Source organism: Esox lucius, chromosome 1 (assembly GCF_011004845.1).
Source record: "Esox lucius isolate fEsoLuc1 chromosome 1, fEsoLuc1.pri, whole genome shotgun sequence".
Classification (NCBI taxonomy): domain Eukaryota; kingdom Metazoa; phylum Chordata; class Actinopteri; order Esociformes; family Esocidae; genus Esox; species Esox lucius.
The window spans coordinates 23925996-23939859 of NC_047569.1; the positions used below are offsets into that span (position 1 = coordinate 23925996).

Here is a 13864-nt window from a genome sequence, read left to right on the forward strand (position 1 = left end):
AAGCAGCCAGCTTTTGTCTCGATGACTTCTTTGCAACACTCTTTGCATTCTCTCAAACAATTTCATGAGGTAGTCACCTGGAATGCATTTCGATTAACAGGTGTGCCTTGTTAAAAGTTAATTTGTGGAATTTAACTACATTTGAGTCACTCAGTTGTGTTGTGACAAGGTAGGGTTGGTATATAGACAACCATCATCATTATGTGTGTACTGTAGTAGTCCATATTATGCCAACAACAGCTCAAATTAGCAAAGGGAAACAACAGTTCATCAATACTTTAAGACATGAAGGTCAGTCAATCCTGAAAATGTCAAGAACTTTGAAAGTATTTCCAATGCAGTTGCAAAACTCATGAAGTGTTATGTTGAAACTGACTCTTGTGAGGACTGCCACGAGAAAGGAAGACCCAGAGTTAGTTCTGCTGCAGAGGATAATTTCATTAGAGTTACCAGACTTCAAAATCGGCAATTAACTGCATATCAGATTGCTGCCCAATAAATGCTTAAAGTTCAAGAAATGGAGACATCTCAACATTGACTGTTCAGAGGAGACTGCATGATTCAGGCCTTCATGGTCTAATTGCTGCATAGAAACCACTACTGAAGGACACCTAGGATAAGAAGAACCGTGGTGTCAGATGATCTGCATTTATGGTTCCCACCGTAAAGCCTGAAGGAGGAAATGTGATGGTGTTGGGGGTGCTTTTCTGGTGCCACTGTCAGATTTATATAAAATGCAAGGCACACTCAACCAGCAAGGCTATACACAGCATTCTGCAGTGACACACCATCTCATTTGGTTTGTTCATAATGGGACTATCATTTGTTTTTCACATGGACATTGACCAGGACACGCCTCTAGGGTGTTCGGGCCCTTTGACCAAGAGGAAGAGTGATATAGTGGTGCAGTCATATGACCTGGCCTCCACAATCACCCGACCTCAACCCAATTGAGATGGTTTGGGATGAGTTGGACTGCAGTGGAGGAAAAGTAGATACGATTCTGTATTTTTTATGTCACGCTTGATGTCGTCACAATTAATCTATAATGTGGGAAATAGCAAAAATAAATACCCTTGACTGAGTTGGCGTGTCCAAACTTCTAAATGGCACAGAACATATTGAGTCATGAAAAACAAAGACATCAAAAAACATTTCTGAGATCTGGAATTGAAAAAATAATAATGAATCACTTAGATAAATTGGTTTTGTTTCAAGTACCTAATTATCAATGTCATAGATTTGCCCTATTTTGCAATAACTTGTTTCACCCCTTTTTCAGAAGAATGTTATAAGTGCTTTATGCTAAAAACAATAAAAGATGCTTCAAGTAAGCACTGCTTGTGGACATTCGAGAGTTATTGCAGTTTTTTCTTGTTCCATATCAGTACAAATGTATCCGTAGAAGATCAAAATCTAGGAATGTATAATTTGTGATTTTAGTGAATTTGCGCTATAACATAGGTGCGCAATAATAATAGACATGTGTCTAAGGATGTGGATACTCGTTCATTTGAAAGCGTATTGGGCAATTCACAAAACATCACCTGGTCTGTGAAATATATGATGCTCATTTTAGAAGTATGCGCTGCGCTGATACATCTATAGTCGCAATAGTGATATGTCAGAATATATTTTCATTAACCTTTATAAATATGGATTATTTGGCAAATGCCGTTATAGACGTTCATGTTTAATGTACATTTATAATCTATCACATTAGTTAGCTGGCAGTTATAGGCTACATACTACTTAAGTGATATTGCTCACTTAAACACGAATTATGCTTTCAGTTGTTAATTAGATACAACGCTAACGTAAATATATTTGGATAGGAAACGCCAAATAGCTTGTTAAAATTACATTTGTATTTTATTATTAATGTATTATTACAAGGTTGCTGTAATGTAGGTTACTCTTTGTCCCGGACAGAGTAGACGAACATTAATAATCTATCCCGTCCGCATGTTTTACACACAAAACGCAGGCAGATATGATTTAACGCTTCTTTCATAGGGGCGGGGAGGAGAAAGCTTGAGCGACACTGCTCACAAAAATAATCGGTTGTAGGCTCTTCGAGTTATTATTTTCCACCAGTCGCTAAACCATAGACTGTGCATCTTAGAACCAATGGAATCCTGAATCATGGCTGCAAAAGAGGATCTCTACAGCAAAATCATCCCGCGAAGGCTTAGGCCAAACCGACCGGGCAATGTGAAATATGGATCGAATTTGGACGTCCTCTTATCGATGGGTTTCCCCAAAGCCAGGGCGTAAGTAGTATGTGTATCACACACTGTACTTTTCGGATACACTCGTAGAAGTAGGCATAAACCTCTCTCAGGCAGTTTTTTGTAGATTGATTTTTTGGAATCATAATTTGCATTGCAATGTTTTTTGCATGAGGGACTGACATATTTCAGATAATTTATTGGTGCTCTTACCATCCGGGATTGTCCGATGCCTACTTAACTCGTGATAAGAAACTCTAAAGAGCCTATTGTGACCTTGATACAAGTGTATGTGTATGCGTTTAGGCTATATAAGCCTGGCAGGGGGTCCCTCCCGGGAGACTCACAGACCCACATAAATGTAAGCAGCTGTCATAATATAACAACCTTTAAAGAGAATAGGCAACATTTAAAGTGTAATTTCTTCGCAACTCATAATTGTTCAGTAAAATCTAAGGCAAGCGTTCCAGTGGTTATGATTATCGTTATTTTAAAATCCAGAAAACAGTTGATTCAATTACAATTAGCTCTCTGCCTGTGTTTTGGTAAACAGCTGGACCGCGCGGGTACAATTTTATCGCTATCGGATACATGGACGACAGAGCGATGAATTCAATGACTGACAGTCGATATTATTGTTATTACAACTTTAAAGATTTTGTAACTTTTGAGGTTAAACTGTGTTTGTTATGCAACAAAGTAGCGCCATAGGCTACTGTCATTACAAATCACAAAATGTCAAAGATAGACATGGTTGGTACGATGTCCAGGAGGCAGTCGCGTGTGTTTGCTAGGTGATTATGCTGGGTTCTGTTTGCTAGGTGATTATGCCGGGTTCTGTTTGCTAGGTGATTATGCCGGGTTCCAGAAGAGTATGTGGTTAGCCCATTAGCCTACAGCGCATTTACTTGTTCCCTAACATTGTGCTAAAACAAGCTTACATTTGGGGTTTACATAGGGTACGACAATTAAGCCAAGCTCACTAGGCATTTATTAGTTATATTTTTAATGATTTTTCAAGATTCCCTGTGTAAAGATTGAAAAGGGGACCCCAACTGCTGCTTGACCCTTTTATTGTTAAGTATTTATAACTTTTTGTGCAATTAGGTCAGATGTCATGGGGAGTCTGTTTTGACTTTCTGAATGGACACAGACAACCACACACATACACAGCAATAGCAATTATTTGAGTCTCCCTTTGTCGTTGAAGAGAGAAAGAGAGAGACAATTGCCTCAACTGCGAAAAAGCCACACACACTTTTACATTATCCTGACGGCTTGGCCCTGATGGAGCTAGTTATTAATACCCTCTTCCTTGCTCCCTCCCTCTTGCTCTAAATATTTGACCCACTCAATTCATTGACCAACTTAAAGGGACATGCCCTACTTTTTGTCATATCTGCTGCTACCCTTTTTGCAGTTACTACTGTTTTGGTTCAGAGGGGGATGATGCTTGGGAGTGTGTTGGGCTTACTGGAAGCTGGCAATAAGTCTATAAGAGACCAGCAGTCATTCACTTCACCACTTAGGATGTTGACAGTGTTGATAGGGAATAATGCTGGGTCAGCATCAATAGACATTCACTAGATCTTCTCATATGGTATTAACAACACTGTTTGGCATCCGTTTTTTGATCATGTTAAACCCTCTGTGTTTGTTAGAACCCATGTTCTACCAATGACCAGATACTCTGTTTGCTTCCAGAGGATATCAATCTCACGGTCTACAAACAGATGATTCTTCAAATAGTTCCCCTCTAGGTTGTTGTTTCTCCCTCAGGTTTAATTATTCCACTGTATCTGCTATGACTTACTAAAACAATGTACATTAGATGGACCATGACATTGGGCTGAGCCCTGGCTGGTACAGTTTTCTGGTCTGAAGTTCCCAATGTTATAGATTGAAATTCCATTAGACTCAAGTCAACCTAATTCGTTTTTTTAAGTGGAAAGTGTATCTGTTTATAGATATGGGCTTATTTTGTTACAGAGGAAATCGGTTATCAGATTTTGCTCAACACTTACATGCCTAAAACAACTATTTGACCAATTCATATTAAATAATAATCTCATTCTGAATGATGTCTATACACTGATGTCTATACACTAGCTACAATTAATTTTTAGATCAGGCAACATATTCAACCAATTGCATCAGTGATTCCCAGTCCTGGGCCTGGGTGCCCCAAGGGGTGCATGTTTTGGTTTTGCCCTCGCACTCAAACACCTGATTCAAATTATAGACTTGATGATAGGTTGATTACATCAATCAAGTGTGTAAGTGGTAGGGCAACATTTGAATCAGGTGTGTGAGTGCTTGGGCAAAAACAAAAACATGCACCCCCTGGACCAGGATTGGGAAACACTGAATTACATAATTCTGGGAATTGGTTAAATTAGTCTTTCTCTGTGACAAAGAGAATAGCACAGGAGGGATAATAGGCTATTTAAAAATCAGTGAATGTTCCCTTCACGCTAATGATGACCAATATAGCAAGACATAAATGGTATCTGTGTAACATTGTATTACAGTATATTACAATGCATTACTCTTGTTTTGGTGATCATTACAGAAATGCAGCAGAAGAGTATGTTTGTAACAGCTAATTATTGTTCTCTTAGTCATTTCCAGAGATGCCAATCACACATTTCCTGTGCAGTAGTAAATGCGGATTTCACCAATTGGCTAAACTCACTGCATAATCCAAGGTGCTTTCCTCCTCCAAAATTGCAATGGGCTGCAGCTTCCAAGCATATTTTTGGCTTATACTGTTTGGTTTACAGCAGGCAAACACTGTTTTGGAGGTCTTTGAACATGGTGGCGTGCATCGTCAAAGTCAAAATAACACAGTATGCTCTGAATGCTGACTCGCAAAGTTTAAAAAAAAAAAGATTGGTAAATTAATTTCTAGGGAGGTTTGTGGATGTCTAAATTTGCTGGTTCCTGTTTGCTGTTCCTTCCTTGCTTTCCGCTGTGATAATGAGTGGGGCTTTGTGAAGTTGGCAGCAAGCAGTAAGCAGTATCTGTTTATCTGTGGCAGGAAAGTCTGAAGGGTTGGAGAGTGTGTAGACAACACAGGGGCTGACAGTGTAACTGTTCTGTGCAGGTTGTTTCTCTAGTTGCTATGTAATCAATTTTATGATGACAGAGCGATGTTGTAGGCAATACATATCTGAGTGTGTGTGTGTGTGTGTGTGTTAACTTGAACCAGATGCCTTTGATGCATCTGTTTTATGCGATCACAGTCACTGCTATGTAAACAATGAGGTTTCCGATATAGAATGGGGTGCACGACTTTGATGTGGACAGGAAAGTGGTCTATTAGCCTACCTTGCATTAATGTCGCATTAACACTGCATCAATATCACTGTTTAGGATATTATGTGTATCCTTCCTGACATAGAAGTATAGTAATATATCACAGTGGTTAGCCTTTTTGTTCTCTTGCCCTTCAAGCCTTGCCCGGAGAAGTGAAAAGTGTTGTCTCCAATTTGATGGACCAGGATCATATGGAGTTTCTTTAAAACCAAAAGGGTGCAAAAATGGGGTCCTCCAACAAAGTTGATGTAAAAATGTGTGGTTTCATGTGCTAAATGTCTATTATAATAAGACATTTATATTAAATACTGAATCCTACAGCCAACACTTAGGACAAAATTACATTAATTAGCACTAAATCTCTGTAGTGTATCATTCTTTTTTATTATATATATTCTTCTAGAATCTTAGAAATATGATCACGTTGTCATTGTTTTTCTATCCCGTGGGTGACCAGCACAAAATGGAGAAGTGTACCAGCCTGTTCTCCTCAATGCTTTCGATTGTCTCCACAGGCTGACAGCTCTGGAGAGGTCCGGTCACAGTTGCTAGCATAACCGCAGGTGCCCGCCTTGGCATATTTTGTGACTGACAGCTGTACGCCTTCTGTCCTCTCTGCCTCTAGGACCATCTCTGCTCCTCTCTTATAAGTCCCCTTGGCCTGTCAGGCAGCTGTTGTTTGCATTAAGCCGTATGGAGCTCATTCAGACTGGGACTGGCAGTGTTGCATCTGTTTAGTGATGCCACCGGCGACAGACCACTTAGGTCTTTGCAACAGACACATTCGAGTCCTTACAGTCTTTCACCTCACATAGTCATCAGCAATAGCTGAACTGATCCTGTTTGGAAATACATTTTGTGAAGGTGTACTACAATACGTTCCTCACAGCTTTTTTTTCAACCATTATTTTCCTTTATGTTGTGTGTGTGTGTGTGTGTGTGTGTGTGGTGTGTGTGTGTGGAGGTCCGCGCATGAGCATATGTGTGTCTGTCTGTGTGTGTACTGTATTTTCTGTGTTCAGTTGTGCCATCTGTGTCTGTACTACTTTAGCTAGAACCGTGCCAGCCAATCCAAGAGCTAGTTCTTTCCAGCCACAGAAATGCTTCCAGCATACTGCGGCACACACTCAGACTGGAGACACTATGTGAAAACATGGGGAGCTCCAACTCCCTGCCAGTTCACTGGAGATTGTGTCTGAATAATCAGAGATGAATTCACAAACGATGTGTACATGCCCAATTTGGTATGATGACAGCCGTGAATGATGACATGATTATGTCAAAATGATTGTACAGCTACAGTGCCCATACGCAAACCAGCCTATTTTATCATTCTGACCAATACATTACAAAGCTTTTTATACTGTTTGAATTATTTAACAGAGTTTCTATGTCTAGTGTACTATCTAGCTAGTACCTATTACCCTATTTTAATGTGACAACAACTCACAGTCACAAATAAATCACTGTAAAAGTATGTTTACTGCCAAAATAATGTCATTATGACTAGTGACAGACTTGTTCCTTATCTTCTGTTACTAGATAGATATTGAGCCAGAGTTGCATTTGTAGCTCTGTACTAGCACAAGATACAGCCCCGAGGCATGGTCCTTTGTGGCTCCATTTGTAGTGCATGGGATTTGTAATGGCTGGGTAGTGGGTTCAAATCCCAGGACCAAACATGTAAAATGTATGCGCACTTGATTGTAAGTTGCTTTGAATTAAAGTGTCTGCGAAATGGTATATATTATTACATTATTACCTGCTTACATGCCATTCATCTAATTTGATAGAATGCTATCCAACATATACAGTAATTATGTAAGAGTTCCTGCAAAGTTTTGGTCAGAAGAAGAAGCAGAGTGTCTTGGCAAGGATGCTTGTGATGAAGGCGTGCCACGATCATCACTGAATCTGTTGATTCATGTTGTGATGAGATACAGCCGTAGATGGAGACATGATTACGTTGGGAAAGGAAGAAAAAGAGGGTTGAAAAAAAGGTTGTACAAAGAGTAGCCTTGTAATTTCCCCCCCAGACATTTGAGACATGCAACAGCATTTAATTCAATGTGTATTAGAGGTGTTTTAGTGTAGGCCTTAGTGTACTGTATTGTAGGAGGAAAGCTGTGTTGTTGTTTTTTTAGCTCTTTGACTGCTCGATTCTATGTTAAGGAACTGAAAACATGTTGTGTTGCACTAATTAAATGTATTTTATAAAACCCTTTTACTTACACAGATACTCAGCCTAAATCCCCAAAGAGCAAGCAATATGATGTGAAATTCAGCAGTAGTCACTTCTCAATATTTTGTATTCAAATCATTGTATTATATCTGGTACATGTGACATTTCACTCTAAGCCATCAAAATTCCCTACAGAAGACATGCATGACATTGAATTTCAACATATATTGATAGATATTCAAAAAGTAAGATTGTAGGGATGCACCGATATTGATACCGGTTGTTTTGTCATTTCTATACCTGTGTAGTCTAGCATAAATTAAGTAAACATTTTGGTTCTCATGATCCTTTGAAATTTCAACAAATGCAAATTTGACCATGCAAAAGTTATCTTTCTATACATTTTAATAACAAAACACTAACAAAAATAAATCTGACAATGAATGGGAAATGTATTAAATATATAAATGTAGTAAATACTTTTTTAGACTTCAATACATTTGAAGCAGAGAATATTTTTAATAAAACGATAAGACACATGACTTGAGGAAAAAAGTAAATGATTGCAAAAATGGAAAATATTGGTCGCCTGTTCAGAAAAAAGAATAATTGGTCTGAAATAATCAGACAAATGTAAAGCAATTTCTGGACAATAGATTGGTGCATTCCTATTATTTACCATATAATGGCTATAACATGTGTTATAGTTTATGCAAAATATAAGGCAAAACAATAAAATCTTATAATTTATATAATTCATATAATTTTATAACACATTTATTTTGAGAAAACATTTATTTTTAATTAGCTATATATACTTTTCTGAACAAAATTGTTTTAATAATTATTGTCAGTCCTAATGATGTTTTGAGGACATTTTAATCTTTCCCTATTAACATAGGGAAAGATAAATACCATACTCACAAATGAAAAGAGAAACATTTTTGTTTACCTTAATTAAACAGTCAATGGATAAATGGTAATTTTAAAATAAATAAATACACCATTGGATTTGAAAAATATGCTATAGTCAGATTCAATGGAGCTCTTTAACTACGGGCCCTCGGTGGGTTTGGCGTCAGAAGGATGCGTATACAGAAAAGATCCTCATGCATACAGAAAATTATGGTAGCGGATGTTTGATGTTGTTTTGCTTCCACTTTTCCTAGTACCTTTTTAAAGTCAAACACGAAATGAACTCAAGAATCAGGACATTTTAGCTCTAAATCTGATTGCTTCTACTAAGTTGAAATGTGGTCACATTTGGATTTTCCAACAAAATAAGGAGCTCAAGGATCTGGTTAGATTTATGTGGATGTATCGTTTAAGATCCCTTCCAATATCTACTTGAATCTCGAAACAAATGTATTATACTGGAGACTACTTTATCCAAAATTCATAATAGTTATTTGGGTACATATACTATAAAATTATGTATCTACCTAGAAATCCAAACACAGTCTACCATGCTAAATCTCCTAGAGCATATGCAGCATAACCAAATGAAATGCAATTCAATAGAAAGACTGTCATTTAACAAATACAGTGGGGAGAACAAGTATTTGATCCACTGCCGATTCTGCAGGTTTTCCTACTTACAAAGCATGTAGAGGTCTGTAATGTTTATCATAGGTACACTTCAACTGTGAGAGACGGATTTTTAAATAATTAATTTGCATTTTATTGCATGACATAAGTATTTAATCACCTACCAACCAGTAAGAATTCCGGCTCTCACAGACCTGTTAGTTTTTCTTTAAGAAGCCCTCCTGTTCTCCACTCATTACCTGTATTAACTGCACCTGTTTGAACTTGTTACCTGTATAAAAGACACCTGTCCACACACTCGATCAAACAGACTCCAGAACCTGGTCAATGACCTGAAGAAAGCTGGGACCACAGTCTCAAAGAAAACCATTAGTAACACACTACACCATCATGGATTAAAATCCTGCAGCGCACGCAAGGTCCCCCTGCTCAAGCCAGTGCATGTCCAGGCCCATCTGAAGTTTGCCAATGACCATCTGGATGATCCAGAGGACGAATGGGAGAAGGTCATGTGGTCTGATGAGACAAAAATTGAGCTTTTTGGTCTAAACCCCACTCGCCGTGTTTGGAGGAAGAAGAAGGATAAGTACAACCCCAAGAACACCATCCCAACCGTGAAGCATGGAGGTGGAAACATAACTCTTTGGGGAAGCTTTTCTGCAAAGGGGACAGGATGACTGCACTATATAGAGGGGAGGATTGATGGGGCCATGTATCGCGAGATCTTGGCCAACAACCTCCTTCCCTCAGTAAGAGCATTGAAGATGGGTCGTGGCTGTGTCTTCCAGCATTACAACGACCCGAAACACACAGCCAGGGCAACTAAGGAGTGGCTCCGTAAGAAGCATCTCAAGGTCCTGGAGTGGCCTAGCCAGTCTCCAGACCTGAACCCAATAGAAAATCATTGGAGGGAGCTGAAAGTCTGTATTGCCCAGCAACAGCCCCGAAACCTGAAGGATCTGGAGAAGGTCTATATGCAGGAGTGGGTCAAAATCCCTGCTGCAGTGTGTGCAAACCTGGTCAAGAACTACAGGAAACGTATGATCTCTGTAATTGCAAACAAAGGTTTCTGTACCAAATATTAAGTTCTGCTATTCTATATTACTTATGTCATGCAATTAAATGCAAATGTGATTTTCTGGATTTTTGTTTTAGATTCTCACAGTTGAAGAGAAAACCTGCAAAATCGGCAGTGTATCAAATACTTGTTCTCCCCACTGTAACTCTGGTTCTCTGGTCTCAATGTGTTTAGATCTTACTTTTTTTTCATAATAAGAGCAGGCGCAGGCAGACAGAAAGGTTGTTAACAATGTACAGTAAAACAGGAAAAAGATGGCCTGTTCTATTAATGTGAGGACGGAAGCCTGCCCCCCAAACACAATGCAGACAGAAACAAAGTATCTAAGAACAAATACAACCTTCAATGAATAGAGCCAAACAGTTACACCCCCACTATCCCAGATGACCACAGGCCCTGTCCATAAACATGGACAGATATTGTCTTAATACAGCACTTGAAAAAGTATATTAAATTATTGTATGAACAACTTATGTTGTGAAGTCTTTGTAGGGAAAATATAAAACTTCAATATGTCGCTTGTATAAATGAATCCCAACACAGTATGAAAGTTTGTGAATACTATATTGTACATTTGTTTTAGATTCAGTCTCTCACAGTTGAAGTGTACCTATGATAAAAATGTCAGACCTCTACATGCTTTGTAAGTAGGAAAACCTGCAAAATCGGCAGTGTATCAAATACTTGTTCTCCCCACTGTATGTTGTCTGGTGGTTGAATACTGGATAGAGAAACAGGGAGACGAAAGGGTGCAGATCACTGTGGTACTGTACATTCTGCTCATGCTCTCTTGGTCAGTGGCTTTGGCTTAGCTTCTGTATGACAGGACCACATGCTCCCTTTGTCAGTGGCTTTGGCTTACCTTCAGAATAATAGTGCCTCATGGTCTTTGGCAGGTTTTTAATTTGGGAGTATACAGATGCAACGGCCAGAACCACGTGATTTCCCCATATAAGGGGAGGGCCCAAATGTGTGAGTGTGTCTGTGTGGGTGGGGGCCAGCTGCTGTAAAGGTATGAGATGCCCTGGGGTTTCTTGTGATTGGGTGATCTGTGTGAATGCATGAGTGGGTTTGTGTGTGTACGTACATGTACATGAACAATTTTATAGGGTTGAGGTTACAAATTAAAATTATAAGGGGTTAGGTTTAGCTTTAAGAGTTAAGGTTTAGATTTAGGATTATGGTTTTGGGGTTATGGTTAGAGTTGTGAATATTTTTGTGGGTTAGAGTTTATATGGAATTTTGGATTTTTAATGGGAATGCATTTCCCCCCAGAAATGTCCTACCCCTTTAGCAGGTCAATGTGTGTGTGTTTGTAATTGTGACAGGGTTGATAAGGGTGATGGTGTACAAAGATGTCGGATAAAGTAATTGAAAATCCAGAATTGGACTACATTTCCTTGCAGTCTCTTTCTTTTCAAAAGGTTGGCATCAAGAGCCTAACCTGCCCTGACCACTAAAAACAGGCTATACGGGCTATACAACAATGGATACACTGCTCCTGGGTTGTCAAAGGTTGTTTCGCTTCTTAGTCATCTGCAGATGTGTTTCCAGGTTGGTTAAATCCAAAACATTCCCACTGCACCCACTTTTTTAAATATTTTGTGGCAAAATCAGTTTAACTAATTGTTTGATTGATTAATCAACCGCTCATAGTAAAATGTTCTTTCTGATAGGCCTATTATAAGACATATTCACACAACCTTCTTTCCTAATTGCCTCCCTCTGTCCATCTATACAGTTTTAAAAGGCATTACGTAATACTGTAGATGTGGAAATGGAAAGCAGACTTTGGGGGTTCCTGTCATATTTCCATTGTTTGAGTCAAGTTCCATTAACGTCTTTACCACATGGTTAATAATAAGCATGTCAATCTATAATGTATGTTATAAAGCATTTTTTTACAAAGTACTTGTACAGCTACCCTAAATAAAACCAAAAGAATAAGAATTCCACAGTACTGCCGGAAAAACTTTCCTGGCATGTTGGCCTTTTTCCTTCATTTCTTTTGAGTCATGTGTCATGTGACATGATTAGACTAGACTGGAAGGAAAGGAAGGGAGGGAATTATATACACACTTGCTTTCCCAGCTTGTTAACATTGGAATAAAACATGGGCCATTTTAGAATATGAAACACATTGTTTCTATTCCTTGACTTATGGTGCAGTTTAATCCAAGGTCTGTCAGAGAGCAGTGCACTAAAAAGCAGATAGTCAACAATTAAAAACTGAAAAATCACTGTTTTTTCCTCTCCTTCCATACTGCCCAATTCCCGAATATGACCCTGCCTCAGCATAGCAACTTCCAGCAGATTTGGGATCGTTGAAGATCAAAACTTGTCCTCCAGTGCACATCTTGCCAAGATGGTTTGCTTCATTTCACACTGTTAATTCAACCAGGAAATATACACTGATGAGCCAAATCATGATGACCACTCACAGGTGAAGCAAATAACATTGATCATCTCCAAGCAAGGGCACATGTCAGGTCTGGGTAGGTTAGATGGTAAGTGAACAATCAGTTCTCGTTGTCAACGTGTCGGATGCAGGAGAAATGGGCAGGAGTAAAGACCAGAGTGACTTTGACAAGGGCCAAATTGTTATGGCCAGACGACTGAGCACCTCTGAAACGGCAAGGCTTGTGAGGTGCTTCCCTGTCAGCAATTGTGAGTACCTACAGACTGTGGTCTGAGGAGGGACAAACCACAAACCGACGACAGGGTGTTGGGCGCCCAAAGCTCATCACTGCGTGAGGGCAATGAAGGCTTCCTGTGGCACAAATCACAGAAAATGTTTATGATGGTTACGGGAGGAATGTGTCATAACACACAGCGCATCGCACCCTGCTGTGCAAGCTCTCTGCTGACCAGGTTATTATGAGTTTTTAATTTTAAATTTTTCCCCTTCAAAGATTTCAGTTTGTTTTTCAATTGAATTGTTCACATTAAAGGTCACATTAAAGGTGGAAAAGGTTTTGACATGATATATCTTTGTCTCATTCTTTTACATCACAAGAACCTGGCATTTTAACAGGGGTGTGTAGACCTTTTATATCCACTGTATGTCGCCCAAACAGTTGACTTTTGTCTTGATCTGTCCATAGGACATTGTTCCAGAACTCGTGAGATTTTTCCAGGTGTTTTTGGCAAACTCTGACATGAACTAAGCTCATCTGTGTTTTGGAACGACGGGTGACACTATCGGAGAGAGAGGTAGAACAAGAATTAGAGGAGGTGGAAGAGGGAGATGCACAATTATTTCTAATGAGATTTGTGAAAGAATACTTGACTAAGTTATTCTACATGGTATGGCAATGATAGAAGCTGGGCTAAGAGAACAACCTAACCTGAGCCGTTTCACTGATGCATAAATTGTCCAGACTTTCAGAAATGAAAATAGGGTAACTTACTGTAAATGTATTTGAATACTTTGCTGTCTGCCCTGTTATCTGTATGGTTGATCTGTATGCATTCTCACAAACAGGACAATACTAGAATTCTACATGA

General features: G+C 39.0%; 1 protein-coding gene across 1 annotated transcript in view; it reads left to right on the plus strand.

Annotated features, from left to right (window-relative positions):
• The first annotated feature begins 2003 nt into the window (after positions 1 to 2003).
• ubash3bb (ubiquitin associated and SH3 domain containing Bb) overlaps positions 2004 to 13864 on the plus strand; it is a 36503-nt gene continuing 24642 nt past the window's right edge. Inside the window, exon 1 of the mRNA XM_010893670.5 lies at positions 2004 to 2273. Coding sequence (XP_010891972.1) covers positions 2146 to 2273 — 128 coding nt within the window. The 5' untranslated portion in view covers positions 2004 to 2145. The remainder of the gene's footprint in view (positions 2274 to 13864) is intronic.